At 40.1% G+C, this 19524-nt stretch overlaps 1 protein-coding gene across 2 annotated transcripts; it reads left to right on the top strand.

Moving 5' to 3' along the window:
• Positions 1–11889: 11889 nt before the first annotated feature.
• On the top strand, positions 11890–19234 carry Tktl2 (transketolase-like 2). 2 transcript variants are annotated; one of them, XM_006253022.4, is made up of 2 exons: positions 11890–13862; positions 18701–19234. In XM_006253022.4, the coding sequence occupies exon 1, from the start codon at positions 11953–11955 to the stop codon at positions 13834–13836; it is 1884 nt and encodes a 627-aa protein (XP_006253084.1). In that variant the 5' UTR covers positions 11890–11952; the 3' UTR covers positions 13837–13862; positions 18701–19234. The 2 variants fall into 2 exon arrangements, with proteins under 2 accessions (XP_006253084.1, NP_001099550.1); NM_001106080.1 differs by lacking the exon at positions 18701–19234 and having other exon boundaries at positions 11919–13930.
• The last annotated feature ends 290 nt before the right edge of the window (positions 19235–19524 follow it).

Genomic DNA, 19524 nt, shown 5'->3' with positions numbered 1-19524 from the left:
CCCCCCAAAAAAGAGGATTCACTGACTCCTAACCTCTAGTACATTAGAGAGCTAACTTACTAGGAGATCTTTACAGAGACTTACTACAGAGTCTCTCAGAGGCAATAAAATTAAAATAACTGGGATGGGCCCTAAACCAATATAACTGATGTCTCAGCCAGCAACGTGCTTGCTTTGCAAACACAAGTTCTACCCACAGAACGCCTGTTTTATTTTTAAAACAAAAACAGCTTCATGTAGTGGTATTCAGTTGTAAAGACAGAACTTGTAAAGTAGAGACAGGCAGATTCCTGGGGCTCACAGGCCAGCCAGCTACATTACTTGGAAAGTTTCAAGCCAGTGAGAGGACATGTCTCAACATTTATGTTTTAAAGAGCAGGTAGAAAGAACTGAGGAATGAGTGAGTCCCAGAGTTGATCTCTAACTTCCACATACATATATACATGTGCATGCCCATCCCTACACATGTACTCACACATACACACGCACATGCACACACATATATGCTCGCGCAAGCATGTACGCACATACACACACACACATGAGCACACACTTTCTCTCACACACACTCACACACACACTCATACACACACGCACATGCACATACACACATGCACTCAAGTGCATGCACACAAGAAAGCTGATACTTGGAGATGAACACAAAGGAAGAATATAAAGACACAAAATGAAGCAAATTATTTCTAACCTCTGGGGAGAGGCCAACACAGATCTTTCCCTCATAGCTCCCAGAAGGAACCAGCCCTGTCAAAACATGGATTTTTGACTCCTCATGTTGAGATAGTGAGTCCCTAAGGTTGTGTTGTAGTCTTTCCAACTTGCAGCCTTTTATTACAGTGCCCATAGCAAAGGAGGGCATTCACCAGTCCCTACTGTGTTTTCTGTTTCTATGACAGACTACCTGGGATGAATACCTCCCTGGAGCTTATGAACAGGGGAGCAAAGATGTTCGTTGTTTTGTATCCAGGAAGAGAGAAGGAGGAGGGAGAAGGGAAGGAAGAGGAAACAGGAGACAAAGTATATCCTTCAAAGACATGCCTTCAATGATCTTTTTCCAGCTCGGCCGTGTACATTACATTTTCTACTGCCTCTCAATGACCAAATAAGTTATAGTATAAATCTTCAATGGATATACTGATTGATCAAAGTGGAGGAGCCCATGTAGATTAAACCCCATGATCTAATTCATATCTCTGAACGATGTTGCACTAGGGACCAAGCCTTCAACACAGGGCTTTGAGGGAGGCAAGTGTCTTAGATTCAAACCATAAAACATTTCCACAGCTTTCCTCACTCCTGTTCACTGCCTTGTAAATAACTCTGCTTGCTTTCATTACACTGAGTTTAATGCTTAATAACAACCTTAAAATTTTGTAGAAGAATTCACTTGAACATTTGACTTCAGCATAATTCCCCAAAGCTTCACTTTCCCTCTGTCCATCACCCCCATCTTTCCTGACAGTAGGAGAACAATTTTCTAAAACACAACTATGATTGAGACACTCTCACGATAAAAATCTCTCCGTTGCACATCGTCCTCAAGCCAAACACAAGAGAACAAACAAAGCATCAAAACAACCCACTTGGCTGTCTTTCAAGGCCTCTTGAAGGTCTGTCTTCTCGATTTACTGCTCAGTGGGTCTCAGTATGAATCTCTCGTTCCTATCGGGAAAGCTCTTTCCCCCATTTTAACTCTGCTCACTGACTTTCTGTGAAGTTTACTCAAGCAAAATTCTGCCCGTTCCACAAGGCTAAGTCATCCTCTCTTCAGTGACCCTTTCCTGGGAGGAGCTAAGAGAAAGCTCCTCTGCCCTGTTTACAGTTGACCCCCAAGGGCAGTATCCACAACTGTTCACCTTCCTCTGGAGGCTGAGGAACTTTGCCGGAGCATTGCACAAGGTTGTCGTCTGCCAAGGGTGCAATAAAGACAGAAATCTCTCCCTAGATAATGAAAAATCAGGCTTTCTTTCTAGAGCACGAGAAAGCATTGCTTTGGAGACGCTGTTTTAGACTTGAAAATACCATGAATACAGCTATGTATCTACACAGTGTGGGCAAATTAACCACTAAAAGCATATTCAGTAGAAATCATGAATTGTCCATCAATGTTTTTTCCTTCCCCACTTCCTGCTCCAAGTGTTAACAAACAGAAGCCTGTTAGCCACATTTCCCAATCCATTCATCCTGAGTGCAGCTTGGCCAGAATGTTTTCTCTAGAGCAGAGTGAAAAATAAAATGTCCAACTTCCTGGGTCACTTCCTAGGAAAGTAATAGGCTTTCCTCTTGTGTTCTTTGTTCCTTCCAGCACTGGGCCAGATGGACGGGATGGTTTCAGTTTTACAGATGAGAGCAACACCTGAGCCAAAAGACTTGGGAAGGAGACAGAGAGAACAGGGAAGAGCAGGCCCCATAAACAAGCCAGGACTTCCCTCCGTTCCCTGGACATTTGTGCAACAGAAAAAAAAAATACACTTAAATTTTTCTTGAGCCAAACCCACATTTTTTTCTTCTTGTCATTTCATTATGAGAGCCATATACCTTGAGAAAAGTACCAAAGTACAGTTATAAAACCAGACGCTCATGCCGAACAGCGATGCTGAAAATCGCCTTTCTCAGAAACTATTCTTGAGTGTTATTTTGATTGATTTGATTGAATTCCAATAGAGCACAATAGCCAGTGTTCATAATGATAGTGATTAGTCATCCAAGAAAATGTTAATGCCCCAAGTAACCTTTGTAAGAAGAGAAGCAATTGTTTGATACGCTTTAGAGAACTTATTTCAAAATCATCCAAATTTGAAAGGATATTGTGTTTATCAGAGAAGCATTACTAATCTCTCTGGAAAATGTAACTAATTATAATGATAGAACTTTCTTTGGATACTTCTTTTAAGATTTCTTTTTATTTTTAGAATTCTGTGTGTGTGTTTGCAGAGGTCATGAGCGAGGGGTTTGTGCGTGTGTGAGTGCATGTGCCCACAACATCCAGAAGAGGGTCTTAGATCCTCTGGAGCGGGATTTAAGGCAGTTGTGAGCTGTCCAATCTGGTGCTGGGAAGCAAAACCAGATCCTTTGGAAGAATGGTATCTATTGACTGCTGAGCCATCACTCCAGCTCCCTTTTACTGAGGAAAAAAGATAATTTTAAACAATTTTTAAAATAGAAACAATACTAAATGGTATCAGTATCAAGTGTGGTTAGAAATCCAGAACTGTGGAGTCTTCTGAGGTGAACGCAGGTTTACCAGAGGAATGCCTGACAGTCTGCAGTGAGGTAAGCAGGGCTGCAGATAAGATATGTGTATGTAAGAAATTTATGTTCAAAACATTTGGAGTCAGTGTGAAGTTTTGCTAGAGAGTTTTACAATGAAATTCGCCAGCCATATCAACGACAAAAGTAGTCACACAGAAACCAATAGTTTTAGTACACTGGACAAGAGACAGCGTAGGTCGGCCGTCTCGAAAAGCAGAGAAGCAAGAGTGGGAAAATTCACCTTTCATGGTTTTTCACAGAAGAAGGTACTTCAGGAAGAGTCACAACGTCATGAGCAGCTTTGCTGAGACAAGAGAGCAGAGACCTATGCCCCAGAAGTGGCACTGGGTGGAAAACTAGAAGGAAAAACCAGGCAGAGCTCTGCACACATCGATTAGGTCCTCCCCGGTATAGACTCAATTTTTGCAAGGCCAGACAATTGGTAAATTGAGAGCGGTAATACCCAAGCAGTTCTCAGAATTCACATGGAGAAAAAAATCCAGCCGGAGGACAGACTTATTTTTTAGACCAGTCTGGCCTCGAACTCACAGAGATCCACCTGCCTCTGCCTGCTAAGTGTTGGGATTAAAGTGCACCACCATGACAGGGCTCTAAGTGCAGGATTCTTGATGTTCACTTGGGACTTTACATAGAAAGCCTAGAGAGGGCATGGTTTGTAGAGAAGCTAGCTTTACCAGAGGAAAGCAAACTCCAGAATCACTAACCTAGCACCTGGTTGCCTCCAAGAGAAAATCCAACTGTCCTTAGAAGAACAAAATGAAAAATCCCCAAATTAATGTCAAACATTAAAGACAAGACAGTGTTATCCATTACCAGAAAAAAAATTGTCAATACAAATGCATCTAGAGAGATAGAAAGGAAGACAGGGACTTTTAAAAAAAATGCTTTAAAATATGCTAAGAGGGTGAAAAGAAATATTATGACTAGGGAACTATAACTTTATTTTTTCAAGCATTTTAATGATTTTAAATGATTTTTCTGATTTCTAATGATGACTTAAATGCTTTAACCTTCCTTGTAACCCACCACCCACCAGCAGTAGTGGGAAAGATAGGATACTGGGGAAGTGGACCTGTTTAGAAAGGTTCTTTGGAGCAACTCCCAGCTGAACTGTCTGGAAATCAGCAGTTCAGTTCCCAGGTTAGCAGCAGCAAGAACAGTCTATTTGCAAACACTTCACAGATACACCAGCAGTACAGTTCAGTAGAGTCAGGAGAGCATACAGCAATCAACAAGACCTGGCAGAGACAGCCAGGCTTCACTCTCAGCTCAAGTCAGCACAAGGGATCAGGAGGAACAGCAGACTTTCTAGACTGTGCCTCTCTCAGCATGCTGAAGATCAGAAGATGTGAGACCAACAAGCATTGCACAGGGAGCTCTGTAAGCAAGACAAGCTCAGCCTCTGTCACTGTGTGTCGAGTTTTACTTATACCCTCCAAACATCACCTGCCCTCCATGCGTTTTGGCTCAGCACGTGTCTTACCTCAGCCTGTTTCTTATCTCAGAATGAGGGAGTGTACCTGTCTCAGCTGACATCACTTTGGTAATCAGCTTGTGGTTGGGGAAGCAGCAAGAAACTGCAGCACACCACCAGAAGCTTTTTGCTGCATTTCTTTCTATGGAGCTCAACTATGCAATGTAAGGTGGACCAATACATGCTTGTCACATCCTTAGCGAAGAATCCTTCGTTACGTGTCCTTTCATTCGCTTGCTTTAGCAGAAGATCCTCTCTCCTGTGTCTGTTTCAGCTAAACATTCCTTCAGGAGTCTGTCTTGGGCTTTCATCTGTGTCCAGCTTAATGATCCTTCACGTGTTTGCCCCAGCAAAACACCACCCAACACTTAAATTTCCCTTTCAAGAACCCACTGTAAAGTCTAGGGAGTAGAACACAATATTTTAAATGGAAAATTCCATGGATGGGATTCTCAGCAGACTGGACACTGAAAAAGAACAAGGGGAGGATCTCAAAGACAGCGATGAAACCACCTGAAGGTGGTTTCACAAACAAATCAAGAAGGTAGATACACAGGGCAGCCAGGAGCAGAGCCTCAGGTGGAAAGGGGGTTGGACGAAGGGTCCGTGGGAGACAAAACAATGTGGAAACTGCAAGGGAATATTTGGAGAAATAGACAGTATAGAACGAAAACTTCTTTTTGATCATGATGGAGGTATACACAAACATTTGCCAAAATTAGTCTGCTGATTAAATTAGTGTACTGATCAAATGGGTGAGGGCTACCAATGCTTTCAGCCTGTACTCCGTAACACTGGTAAAATTGTTTTAGACAAAATCAAATCTCCACTGAGAACTGAACCTGCTTTAAGGTTTGGCAATGGGGGTTAGGCAAGCCACGCAGGATGGAGGACCTGGTCAGAGTGTTTACAGTGTGAATAACAATGTCTTGCAGATGTATTTGAAGTTGGTCATGCTAACTTATAATCCAATATAATTAATATATATGAATCAAGATTTTGAACATATTAGTTTCTATTACTTTTCGCTCTTTCCTTTTCAGAAATAAGACATTTATTGTGACCTGTTTCAATATGATTACCTAGATAGAGAAAAAATAAAATTTCTTCATAAAATGTCACTGCTTCATGTGCATATTCATCCAGCAATATATCATATATAACATATTACATAATGCATAAATATATGGAATTATTATAAATATACAAAAATAAATTTATAATATACATTATATTATATAGTTATATAATATATATTATATTATAAATTTATATGCAATATAATGATATATCATTATTGTACATTATATAAATATATTTTATATTTACATAAATTTATACAGATATTATGTATCAATCATATATCATATATCATGTCATATATATCATATATCAATTAATTATATTATATATTATATCAAATATTATATTGTGTATCCTGTATTATGTACTTTATGTTGCATTATATATAATTTATATATTCATACGTATTTTATATATTTATGTAAATAATATTTACAAATATATGTTAATACATAATTATAATGTTTTATAATGTTAATATATTATATATTTACATTTATGTTACACCAACCATCTATGTAAGATGGAGGATGGATGTTATAGTCTAGAATTTGAGTTGCTCCTGTACATGGTGTCTGTGCTTCCAGTCCCAAATTCTTCCAAAGCTAATGGACTGACAACAACACAATAAAAGCATAACAAAAAAGTCGAAGACTTTGCTGTGTGCATAGGTCCAGGAATCCAGAGAGAAAATGCTGAGCAAATCATACTCCCTTTCATTCTGGTGTTCTGAGTCACATTATCATTGTTTATTTTCCCTGGTTACTTGAGTTATTTTACCTTAAGTGGTCTATTTCTGTATGTGTTATCAAGGCTTTAGGTTGTAGTCAATAGAAATCCTATCTATGTGTTGTATAGATCACAAGAATAAGCTCACTTCTTAACAAGTCTGTTATACTGGCCCCAAGTTGTCTTAGCCAGGGTCTGTTGCTGTGATCGAAACATTGTCATCAAAAGCAACTTGGGCAGAAAGGATTTACTTTGCTTATATGTCCAGGTAACAGACAATCATTGAGGTAATCAGGGCTGGAACTGAGGCAGGGCAGGTAACTGGAAACAGAAGAATATATTATATATGTTACATGTTACATATTATGCATATATATGCAGAGGCCATGGAGGAGTACTGCTTATTGGCTTGATCAGCCGGCTTTCTTATAGCATCCAGGACCACTAGCCCAGGAGTGTCCCCACCCAGAGTGGGCTGGGCCCTCCTCCATCAATAACAAATTATGAAAATGGCTACAGGTAGCCTAGAGCAGATTTTATGGAGGCATGTTCGAAATTGAGGCTCCCTCCTATAGTATGACTCAACCTTGTATCAAGTTGTGAAAAAACTAGCCATCACTCTGACTAGCTGCAGATGGGCAAAGTTAGGAAGTCTCTGTGTTGTCTGCCTTCCGTCTTACCTCATGAAGCATGCTTGCCTGTTATGCTTAAGCTGGTGACCTTATGTAGAAAAACGCGCTCCTGTGGCCCTAACGTTGCATCATTTTGAGGAGGAGGTCCTGATTTAAAAAGAAATCAGAAGATTGTATTTGCTCTTATCTACCAATAATGATTTTTTCCATAGAAATTATTCACAGGCCAAACAAGCAGGTATTTCTATCACTTTATCTTAATAAAAATACTTTTTCCTCACATAATATATTTTAATTATGGTTTCCCCCTCTCTCCGCTCCTCCCAATTTCTCCTCACATCCCTTCCGATATGGATCTACTCTGTCTATCATTAGAAAAAAAAAGGCTTCTCAGGGATAACAATAAAACATAATAAATGAAATATTATAAGGTAAAACAAAAAACTAACACATCAGAATTGGACAAGAAAAACAAACAGAAAGAAAATAGCCCAAGGGAAAACACAGAATCAATGATCCACTAGGTTGAACACTCAGGAATCCCATAAAATACTAAACTAGAAGCATACATATATATATTTATATATATTTATATATATTTATATATATTTATATATATATATTTATATATATATTTATATATGTGTGTGTGTGTGTGTGTGTGTGTGTGTGTGTGTGTGTAGATAGATAGATACAGATATAGACATATAGATATAGATAGATAGGGCCCGGTGCAGACCCATGCGAGCTCTATGAATGCTGTATCATCTCTGTGAGCTCATATGAACTTTGCTCATGTTGATATAGAGAATAGTATTTTGTGTGCATGTGTGCCCTCCAACACATCTTGGCTTTTATGCTCTTTGTGCCTCCTCTTCCACAGGATTCCCTCAGCTCCAAGGCAAGGGATTTGATGGAAACACCCCATTTAGGGCTAAGTGTAAGTTTCTTACTCTCTGTATCATATCTGTGATCTCTGTTCCTATGTGCTGCAGGATAAAGATTCACTGGTGACTTCTGAGCAGGGCATGGATCTATGAGTATAGCAGAATGCCAGTAGGGGAACTTTTATTGCTACAGCCTTTTCCTATTTAGATCCATAGTGTTTGGTTTTCCCACAGGTCTCTGAGATATTTAAGTCTCAGGTTTTTGGTCACCAAAGCAGTCTCAGGTATGGGTTCCATTTCATGAAGTGGATCTTAAATCAAATCAATATTGCTCTTTTACTCCCACAAGCTTTGTCCCACCATTGCCCTGCAGTCAGGACACCATTGTAGATCAAAGGATCTGTGGCTGCCTTGGTGTTTATGGTTCTCTTTTGGTAGCCCACAGAGTACTAAAGACAGTAGAACCTAGGTGTGAAGGCTCTTTGTAGGCACCAGCTTAACATCTCCATGTTCAGTGAGTTGTGTAGGTGCTGTCTTCTGTGATGGAGCCTTGCCATCGGTTTGTGGAGAGCAACCTACATCCTGGGTTGTTTGTAGATTTCGATGGGAACGTTTTTGGCAACAACTCAATTAGATCTTTCATAGAAAGCTGACGTATGTTTCTATCTTCCTTTAGAAAACAGGACTGTGAAATGATCCTCATAAGTAGTGAAGGAGAAGGGGTTGTGTGATGGTCAGTTCCCGCTATCCTTTGCTGCTGGGACTTTGGCCTAGTTTTTTTTACATATGCTGTAATTCTTCTCCTAACCTCCTCAACCCGTACCTCAAAATATCCTTTACAAAGGATAGCAAAACTAGGAGGGGAAATAACAATGATGTCTGCAAAGATTATCAAAGTGAGAATCCAGAAAGATGGGGAGGGCCTATCTCTACCATCCCCACCTCACACAAATGGGATCTTGATGCTTTATAATGGAATTTTCCCAGCCCATATCCTCTGCCTTCTCTGTGGATGGAATTCAAATGAAAGAAGCAGCGCCATTTGTATCTTTTATAAGAACTTTTAAAAGAACATTCAGCTCTTCGGAGAAGATGCAACACTTCAGGAGGTCCAAGCTCTAACCAATACTTATATTGTGCAAATTCAGCCTGGAGCGTTAGAAACTGGCTGCTGTTCCTTATGCTGCCACCTAGTAGAATTTGCACAGCCTGCCTTCCCCTTCACAACTACAACTGTCTGTATTATTAATACTGCTAGAGCTATATTCATGGCAAATACTTCTGCAGACCATGAAGAAAAAAAATTACAATGATGCCTTCAAAGATAAAACAAGGAATGTGTTGTTCCATTTTTAATAAGTTTTAAACCAGAAGTCCAATAGAAAGTTGGTCATTATGAACAACAATGCCAACCAACCAGAGCTTCTAGGGACTAAGCCACTACCCAAAGACTATAAATGGACTGACCCTGGACTCCAAACTCATAGGTAGCAATGAATAGCCTAGTACGGGCACCAGTGGAAGGGGAAGCCCTTGGTCTTGTCAAGACAGAACCCCCAGTGAACGGGATTGTTGGGGGAAGGGCAGTAATGGGGGGAGGATGGGGAAGAAAACAGCCACATAGAAGGGAAGGGGGAGGAGTTAGGGGGATGTTGGCTGGGAAACCGGGAAAGGGAATAACATTTGAAATTTAAATAAGGAATAACCAATTTAATAAAGATGGAAAATAAATAAATTAAAAATTGCAAATAAAGAATTTGAACAACAAAAAATAAAAGATGTTATAATTGTTAAATATTTAATTTGGTGTATTTGTGTGCACACTCATATCCATGCTGTGTGTGTGTTTTGGGGCAGGAAGGTGTGTGCATCCCCAGACAAGAGTATCAGATCCTGTGAGGCTAGAGTTAGCGCTAGTTGTGAGTCACCAGATGTGGCTGCTGGAAACTGAACTTGGGTCATTTAGAAAAATGGGAAGCACTCACAACTGCTGGACCATCTTTCTACATCACTTTTCTTATGTGTACGTGTTTGTGCGTGAATGTGTTTTTCTGCACATAAGTGCAACACCAAAAAAGACCAGCATCCCCCACAGCTGGAGTTACAGGAACTTGTGTATGGACGGAATTCTGGTCCTCTGGGAGAGCAGTATGCACTCCTAGCCACTGACCAACTCTGCAGCTATCCACCTCCGAGGTCAATCTTAATTGTTTAATGCAGTGTTCAGGGGTTTTCAATTCCCAGTGTACCACATTGGACGCAAATTGCTCTGTTTACCAACCCTCTTACCTCGTCCCTGACATTCATGTATGCGTTACGCCCATCAAAGACACTCAAATTTGTTGATCCCTACTTTGTGTTGATAAATTAACGTCAGTAAATAAGCACTTTTTTCCTATTTGTAGAAAACTTTTGATTGGCTTCCAGAACAATCTCTAAAGTGAATCACATGCTCTTTTCCAAAACAATCAAATTTTTGATTTGCTGCCCTGAAGGTTCCTGGTTGATCTTATTTCTCTGACAGACTCTTCTAAATTGGGAAGATCAAATGATGTCTCATGTGTTTGTTTTTTTTATTAAACTAAGTGATATTTATGACCATATTGGTTAATTTTCAATTATTAAATGATGATGCATGCTTCATTCTTCAACGATCATTGATTGCACACTTTAAAATATTTTTAAAATATTAAAACAATGAAAATAATTAACAACTCAAATACATAGCTTTCCAGCTATCTTAAAATATCAGATTAATTTATTAAAATTTACAAATAATGTAGGAAGTGTTATTTTCTATGTATTATTAAAAAAAACATATATTCTCACAGAATGACAGGAGAAATCCACACTTGTTATCTCGGGTATTAAATTCCCAAGATCGAATTCTTTGCTTAACAAAACTGACCTTTACAAATGTCAAAAACTTAATACCTTAGAAAATGTTGTGCCACGATTTAAATGAGTGGAAGAATTTGGGAATTTGAAAGACATGCTAAGTAGTTCTTATTTCTCTCATTTCCTCCCAAGGGGAGCACTGCCTCATAGTTCAGTTTTATGCTAATGTACTTTTACCAGGTATGTGGACTGAATTTTTTTAGCCAAAATAATGGTGAGCTTCCAGCCGCGCTTATTCACTGCTCTCTTGACAGCTCCCCAGGGTTTGTTACTAGAAGCTGAGATTATTTTCTCTCCCCATTGTCTATCTTCTTTAGATCCTTAACTTCTTAATTTCTCTTCTTTCATTTGCCTAAAGAACTTGTCCAACTTCACCAGTCCTTCATCAATTCTCAGACTCCTTTCTGTCATACTTTATATTAACACTTGCCCTTTAAAATTGAGGCACTAGGGCGGGTAAGATGGCTTGGCAACTAAGAGCTCTGGCTGCTCCGGCACTTCCCATACAGGTGGTGGACAGACACACGAGCAAACAAAACACGCATTCATGTAAAAATAAAATTAAAGAATTTTTTAAAATTAAGGTGTTAGTAGGTGGAAGGACACAATAGTATCTAAAGTATTTTTCCCAAAGCATGATATATGGGTATGAGACCATTACTCCATTCTGAGCTTCTGCCTCAAGGAGATGTAATGCAAAATTTAATTATTTTTAGTAATGTTGAGCCTGAAAATGAAAAAGTGAACATTAAAAATTCTGGGGTTGGGGGTTGGGGGGGGCTTAGGCATTGCGACACTGTGCGAAACAAAGCAATTGTGCACAACAAAGCAATTGTGCGCATGTGCAGCCTCTAAACAGTGGCGCATGCGCAGAACTTCTTCAACGGTCGCTGGGCAGGTTAAAGGTCACTGAAGACGCTGAGCTTCCTGGTCTTCCGCAGGCGACCAGCCTGCAGCCATGGCCTTGGCTAGAGATGCCAAGCTGGAGTCAGACATCTTTCAGGCGCTTCAGGATGTGGCCAATCGCCTGCGAATCCACTCAATCAGGGCCACGTGTGCCTCCAGCTCCGGACATCCCACATCGTGCTGTAGTGCGGCCGAGATCATGGCTGTGCTCTTCTTCCATACCATGAGGTACAAACAGGCAGACCCAGAACACCCGGACAACGACCGCTTCGTCCTCTCCAAGGGCCACGCGGCGCCCATCCTCTATGCGGTTTGGGTGGAGGTGGGCCGTATCTGTGAATCGGACTTGCTGAACTTGCGAAAAATTCACTGCGACCTGGAGGGTCATCCCACCCCTCGGCTATCGTTTGTGGATGTTGCAACAGGGTCCCTTGGGCAAGGACTGGGTGCTGCCTGCGGAATGGCTTACACCGGCAAGTACTTTGACAAGGCCAGCTACCGCGTGTTCTGCCTCATGGGGGATGGTGAGTCCTCTGAAGGTTCTGTCTGGGAGGCCTTGGCCTTCGCTTCCCACTACAAGTTGGACAATCTCCTGGCAATCTTTGACGTGAACCGCCTGGGGCAAAGCGGCACAGCACCCCTAGAGCACTGTACCGACATCTACGAGACGCGCTGCCAAGCGTTTGGGTGGAATACTTACGTGGTGGATGGTCACGATGTTGAAGCTCTCTGCCAGGCCTTTTGGAAAGCAGCTCAAGTCAAGAACAAACCTACGGCCCTGATTGCCAAGACCTTCAAGGGCAGAGGTATTCCAAATGTCGAGGATGCGGAAAATTGGCATGGAAAGCCTATGCCGAAAGACAGAGTTGATGGAATTGTCAAACTAATTGAAAGTCAGATACAGACAAACCGAAATCTCACCCCGAAGCCCCCTGTTGAAGACTCACCCCGGATCAGCATATCCAATACGAAAATGACCTCTCTGCCTGCTTACAAACTGGGAGACATGATAGCTACCCGAGAAGCCTACGGCGTGGCTCTGGCTAAATTGGGCCACTCTAACCAAAGAGTTATTGTTTTAGATGGCGACACGAAAAACTCTACCTTTTCGGAGGTATTCAAGAAAGAGCACCCTGAGCGTTTCATAGAGTGCTTCATTGCTGAGCAAAACATGGTAAGTGTGGCACTGGGGTGTGCCACACGAGGGCGAACTATTGCTTTCGTTAGTACCTTCGCTGCCTTCCTGACCCGAGCCTTTGATCAGATCCGAATGGGAGCCATCTCTCAAACCAACGTCAACTTCGTTGGTTCCCACTGCGGGGTGTCTATTGGAGAAGATGGACCTTCCCAGATGGCCCTGGAGGATCTAGCCATGTTCAGAAGCATCCCCAACTGCACTATTTTCTATCCAAGCGATGCTGTCTCTACAGAACACGCCATTTATCTGGCAGCCAACACCAAGGGGATGTGCTTCATTCGTACCACCCGGCCCAAATTAGCGGTTATTTATACATCCGAAGAAAATTTTGTGATTGGACAGGCCAAGGTGATCCGCCACAGTGCAGACGACAAGGTGACAGTTGTTGGAGCAGGGGTTACTCTGCATGAAGCCTTAGAGGCTGCTGACGAGCTTTCTCAACAAGGGATTTCTATCCGTGTCATTGACCCGTTCACTATCAAACCTCTGGATGCTTCCACCATTATCCAAAGTGCCAAAGCCACAGGTGGCCAGATCATCACCGTGGAAGATCACTACCGAGAAGGTGGCATTGGGGAGGCTGTGTGTGCGGCCATCTCTAGAGAGCCTGACATCGTCGTTCATCAACTTGCAGTAACAGAAGTGCCTCGAAGCGGGAAACCTAGTGAACTACTGGATATGTTTGGAATCAGTGCCAGACACATTATAGCAGCTGTGAAAGATACCGTAATGAAATGAAATAGCCCACTTCTTCATACATCAAGGTTGTTGGCTTTGGTCTTAAACTCTGATATCTTTGTGTTACATTTATGCTTGTTATAAAAAAAACTATATAGTTCTCTTTTTCAAGTATCAGTGTGTAACACTTTTATTTCTAATAATAAGAAAAAAAAACCTGAGCTAACTTTATTGTTAAATTAACAAATGTCACTCTTGTGTTTTAGTTGTTATGGTGAATTATACATTTTTAGGTTTCAAATAGACAAAAGCACTTAATTACAAAGTTTTATGATAAGATTCTAAATAATCAGTTGGGATGGGGATAATGCAAATATAACTATCAAATGTGTATAGTTGCTTTTTGTTTTTTGGATTTTTTTTGTTTTTTGAAAATTAAGGGAATGTGGATTAAATTGTAGACTTGATTAGCTGAGATTCCGAAGGCCATTTGAGCACTTGCATAGTGACAGTCTATACTAGCCTTCTCTCGCCAGGTGCTACTTGACCGGTTACTGTGGGATTCTCTGCACAGTTCCTCTGTCCCGTTGGTGGGGACATCACTTTGAGTAACACTTTTCTGTAGTGAAATGAAGGTGTGGCTACTTCTAGTTTGTGCTTTACATATTAATACAGTGGTTTGTGGAAAGGGAGAGCTTTTTTCTTATGTTAACCAAACTACGTTGTTAATTATTTTCATCTGCGGTGAATAATAGATGTGATAAAAAGTTTTTAGTGGAGCAGTTTATTGTCTGTTGTTTGTAACTGCGTTCTCGGTGATCAGTATGAACAGGAAGAAAATGTGTCTCTGACTCCTAGGCAAGGAAAAGAAGTCAGGGCTGGAGGTAAGTGTAGGAAATGATAGACTGAAAAGAATTCTTAATTTTATCTTCATAATATCTTTGAGGTTCGAGATAAAAGTTGCAGTCAGGAAAATTCAAAAAGACAGTGAGTTCAGAGGTGGTGTAACATTTTGAAGGTGCTTGGATGTGTCAGAGACCTCTCTATTGTTTTCCTCATTAATTATCTGCATTGATAATCTTTGGAGGCCTAACCGATTGGTTTTCCAGCAAGGTGGAGGTATGACAGGATACAGAAAATACTAACCTGAGAATTGGAAACACCAAGTCCTGGAGTTTCTACACGGCCCCATGATCTAATTGCCTCTCTCAAGATAACCATTCCTCCTTGCATGCCATTTTAAAATAGTTTAGAAAAAATAGTTGATGTAAGAACATTGTAAACTTTAGAAAGGGTAGATGAGGAGAGCACTTGCCACCTTGCATTTCACTCCCTCCCAATTCCTACCTGCTTGGTGATCTGTAACTATGGGCCTGTTAATAGTCCCATCTGAACCTAGTACCATCAGATACCACATTTCCCAGAGTGTGGGTGCTATTGCAGGATAAGTCCCTTCCTCATGCTTTCTTGCCTCATGGGGATACACGGTTGATTTACAAATTGTAAACTAGACAAAATATGAAAACAAAATTACATTGGTTCCTCCAGCTTTTATTATTTTAGACTGTGTGAGGACTGTTTTTAACCAAATATGCAAATACATGCATTTAATAGTGACAGTACATCTGAAAATTTTAAATGTCTAATGGAATCTTGGTGACTGCTTGGTACTGCTTGGTTCTGTAGAAGTGCGGGGAGGCTCTTAGACCATACTGCAAACAAAACACTGACTTGGGTGGCAGATTTTATAATGAGAGTGGGGGTGAGGCTTACCACATGCTGAGCCGTCCTTAAGCAGGACAGAGTCTTGTTCGGTTTTGCTACATAATGACTGCTCTGAAGCTCTGAATCTCTTCTGACTAATATCACTCGCTGCTAAAATTGAAGACAAAAGGGTTTTTCTTCTGGTTTTTCTTTCATAAAATGACCAAAACATCTCTGTTTTTCATGAAATTTCACTTTATAATTTAATGAGTTAAATTATTCTTGAGACAGGCCTTGCTGTGGTAGCTCGCGATGGCCTCAAACTTGCACTCATCCGCTGGCCTCTGCCATCAGCTGGCCTTTACCTGCCCAGTACTGACATGAAAGATGTATGCCCTATGCCCTGTATAGTTTTGTTAAGCAATAAAACATGACAGTGGTTCAGTGCCGATATGCTATTTAAGGTTTTGCCTCAAAGAAGGTCTTCTCGATTATCAGGAAAGCTGAGTGATGGTTCAGGGATGGCTGTCACATCACAATTGCCTTGCTTATGGTTGGAGTAGAAAGGCCAATGAGAAAATTACACTCATTCCAGTCAATGTCTGATTTCTTGAGTTGTGTGGAATAAGAGTGTAAAAGAATAAGAGTGGAATTTTTAGTCTACCTTAAATACATTGAAAAGGTCATTTAAATAAAAGTTCAGTTGAGGGATCTGTTTGGGGAAAATAGCCTTTTAAAGAAAGGGCAAAAGACTTGGCATTTATGATGTCAAGATACCAGTGCTGGGCCTGGTCCCTGGGGCCCGTAATCCCAACTAGCTTTGGAAAACATCACTGTACTTCAAAAATAAACTTGCATGTCATAAGTTTCAATGAAAAAGAAAGCACACGTGTGTATGTGTACTATAAAATACTTATATAAGTATTTTAAAGAAAATTGTGAGAATGCATACCGCTATGTCCCTATTTCATGTGATCCTAGCAGTAGTTTTGGAATATGTTTTATTAGCCTCACCTTTACATTGCATACTGAGGTTTACTCTTAGAAAATGGAACTTGTCTATTTGTTTCAAAACTTATTTCAAGATTCTCTTTGTTCACTTGTATTTGACATTTCCATGTTTCCCTATTTAAAGAGGATAGATTTAAACTCATTGCTGTTCATAATTTTTTAAAATTTAGTTTAAATACCCAGTAAAGATAAACTGTAGCCATACATTAACAGTGTGGCCTCATTAACAAAGCGGCCAGACTCTGAAGGATAAAAGCACATGACATCAAGTGCAGAGAAGCACATAGGCCAAACGTGTGTGCACACATCATCAGTTCATTGGGTTGAGTGATGTTTAATTCTAGACATAACCATGATGAGAGATGGGACTTTAGGTAATGTGCCCAGAGGCTGCAGTGATTTGCATCTTAAAGTCCCCACAGGCCTGCAAGCTAAATGAGTTGACAGTCAATGGTGTAACGGGCATTTAGGAGCTGCTTTTCATAAAAAGTACTGACTCCTCGAGTGGGCCCACAAGGTAACTGCACGAAGGACAAAATCCTGGCAGGTCTTCATTTGCTCTCTTGTCTTATTTGGATCAGATTCCACCTTGATTCTGCCTAATATCATCCGTTTTCAAGGCTAAAGGGACAGACATCAGTCATCATCCTCTGTCTTCCTCCATAGCTCTCTCACAACTACAGCCATGTAGTTTCCCTTTCTTATGTGCCGCCAATAGACTGTTACATTTCTGGTCACTTTTTATGGTACATACTTCCTCTAAGCAGTTACTGGACATGAACCATCTCCCTTCACTATGTTGTGAAGGTTACTGTATAGGCGGAGCGTTTAAAACTAGCCACTAGGGGCTTGAGCGTTTACTCTGCGGTTAAGAGTACTTGTTGCTTGTGCAGTGGACCAGAGTTCAATTCCCAGCACTTGCATAATGGTTGGCATAATGGTCCACAATGGTTATGGAATGGAGCCATAACTCCAGTTCCAGAGGTTCTGATGCTATCCTTTTACCTCTACAAGTATCAGGCACACACAAGGCATGCATAGATACATATATGCAGGCAAAACATGAATACACACAAAATAAACCTTAAAATGTAAAAGACAGCCACTAATATATTTGTTGTAAGCCTTAAAATTTACTTTTGGTTCAATATCTTATTTTTCATAATTTCCTCAAATTGGATAAAAACCTCTCTCTTCTGTCCGAAGTCTTAAGAGCAGATGCAGGTCAAAATGTACCCTCATTGTACTCCAGGGCACAGTGCCCTGGACTTTTGAGAGCTCTCTTCCTTAGTCAGAATTAATCTATCCTCATATTTCATATGTCCTAATTTCATTAAGGGCATTGAAATGTGGTATAAGGTTCAATTTTAAGAGCAAATTAATATGACATAAGCACACCCTGAAAATGATAATTAAAACAATAGATGAAACTTCAAATTTTCTGGGAATATGGTGGGAAAATATGTTTTAAAAACACTGATTTAGTTAATTAGGACCCATTGTGTTGGAACCACTGTCTTGAGAAAGAGTAGTACTTCTAGGTCATCAGTTTTACCCCAGGTTTCTCCATTTTTCCTCCAACATTGAACCTGGATTTGAAATCACATCTCTTTAGCACAGTCTGTATGTGGATGAGGCTGGCTGTGGATGTATTCACTTGGTAATTTTAGAACTGAACTAATGAACATAAAGGTATATTTTCTATTGTGCCAGAGACTATCATCTCTGTGAAGTGCTAGTAATTTATGTGACTTTTATTTGTATAGCTCAAACTCTAAGAAATTGAAGGTCACTCAGAAAAAGAATTTCTTCACATTTGTGTCACCGTCTTTGAGGTTTCTTAACCTGTGGTCGTAATGGTGTGACTGCAGACTACCTACACATACACCTGTTTGCATCACTACTGCTTAGGAAAACACTTAGCTTTTATCACATAACTGAAAAATGTATCTAAGGGGATCTTCCTAAATTGCAATGCATTTCATTAAAGTGAAAAATATTTCCTTTTTATAGACTAGTAACAACAAATATGGGTTTATAAATCAAATATTACTAATCTTTCAGGAAATACTAAATTTATAATTTAAAATAATATCTCAAGTTTACATTCCATCTTTATTCTAAACTTATAAGAGTGGAATTATATTAATCCCAATATTTGAAATATTTCACATGGACTGTATTCTTCCTGTCTTCACATATTTTGCAGGATGTTGAACAATCTCTGTCTAATTACATCGAGAAACAATGACGTATTGTTGTTAATAGTGATATAATTTATCATCATCACCATCATCACCCACCACCATCATGGGACATAGAATCTTATGTATCCATTCCAAGCTGACCCCAAACTCTTCGTTGCAGAAAATGACCCCACACTACTGATTCTCCTGCCTCCAAGTGCCACATACTGGGATTACAGATCAGCTGGACCTATTTTATGCAATAGCTGCCTATTTTCTGCAGAAGTAGAGATCAAATCTAGAGCTTGCCGCATGCTTGACCAGCACTCTGCCAACTGAGTGGCATCCTCAGCCATGTTATTTGAAGGTGTCCACTGGCCATAATAGAGTTCTGTCCCCGGAGTTTTCCAGTGGAGAGAGATATCAGGTCTCCTTTGGAATTGTATTCTTAAATGTGTTCACAAAAATGTAGAAATCTGGCCCCTATTCTGGACTGACTTGCTCTAGTTTTTTTTTTTTTTGTTTGTTTTTTTTTTTTTTTTTTTTTTTTTTTTTTTTTTTGTGCTGTTGATCTAAAACAGTAAGTCTCATTGTTACTTTGTCACTTATTTGAAATCTCTTAATAAAATTGTGTTCAGACACTTGAGTAAAATAGAGGTGACTTTAATTTATTGTAAATCCCCAGTCTACAAATCATGAAGGCATCCAGCATCCTCATTCGGACCCCTTTAGAGTTTCTGTTTGTATCTTTTAATTCTTATTACATCACACTGGGTTACATAAGACTATTCTTATGCAAGCTTATAAAGTACCTTGAACTTGTCCTTCTACTCCATACTTGTACCTT

This window comes from Rattus norvegicus, chromosome 16 (genome assembly GCF_036323735.1).
Source record: "Rattus norvegicus strain BN/NHsdMcwi chromosome 16, GRCr8, whole genome shotgun sequence".
Lineage (NCBI taxonomy): Eukaryota > Metazoa > Chordata > Mammalia > Rodentia > Muridae > Rattus > Rattus norvegicus.
Note: the sequence above shows the minus strand (reverse complement) of the source record. Positions and strands in the feature narration are given on the sequence as shown.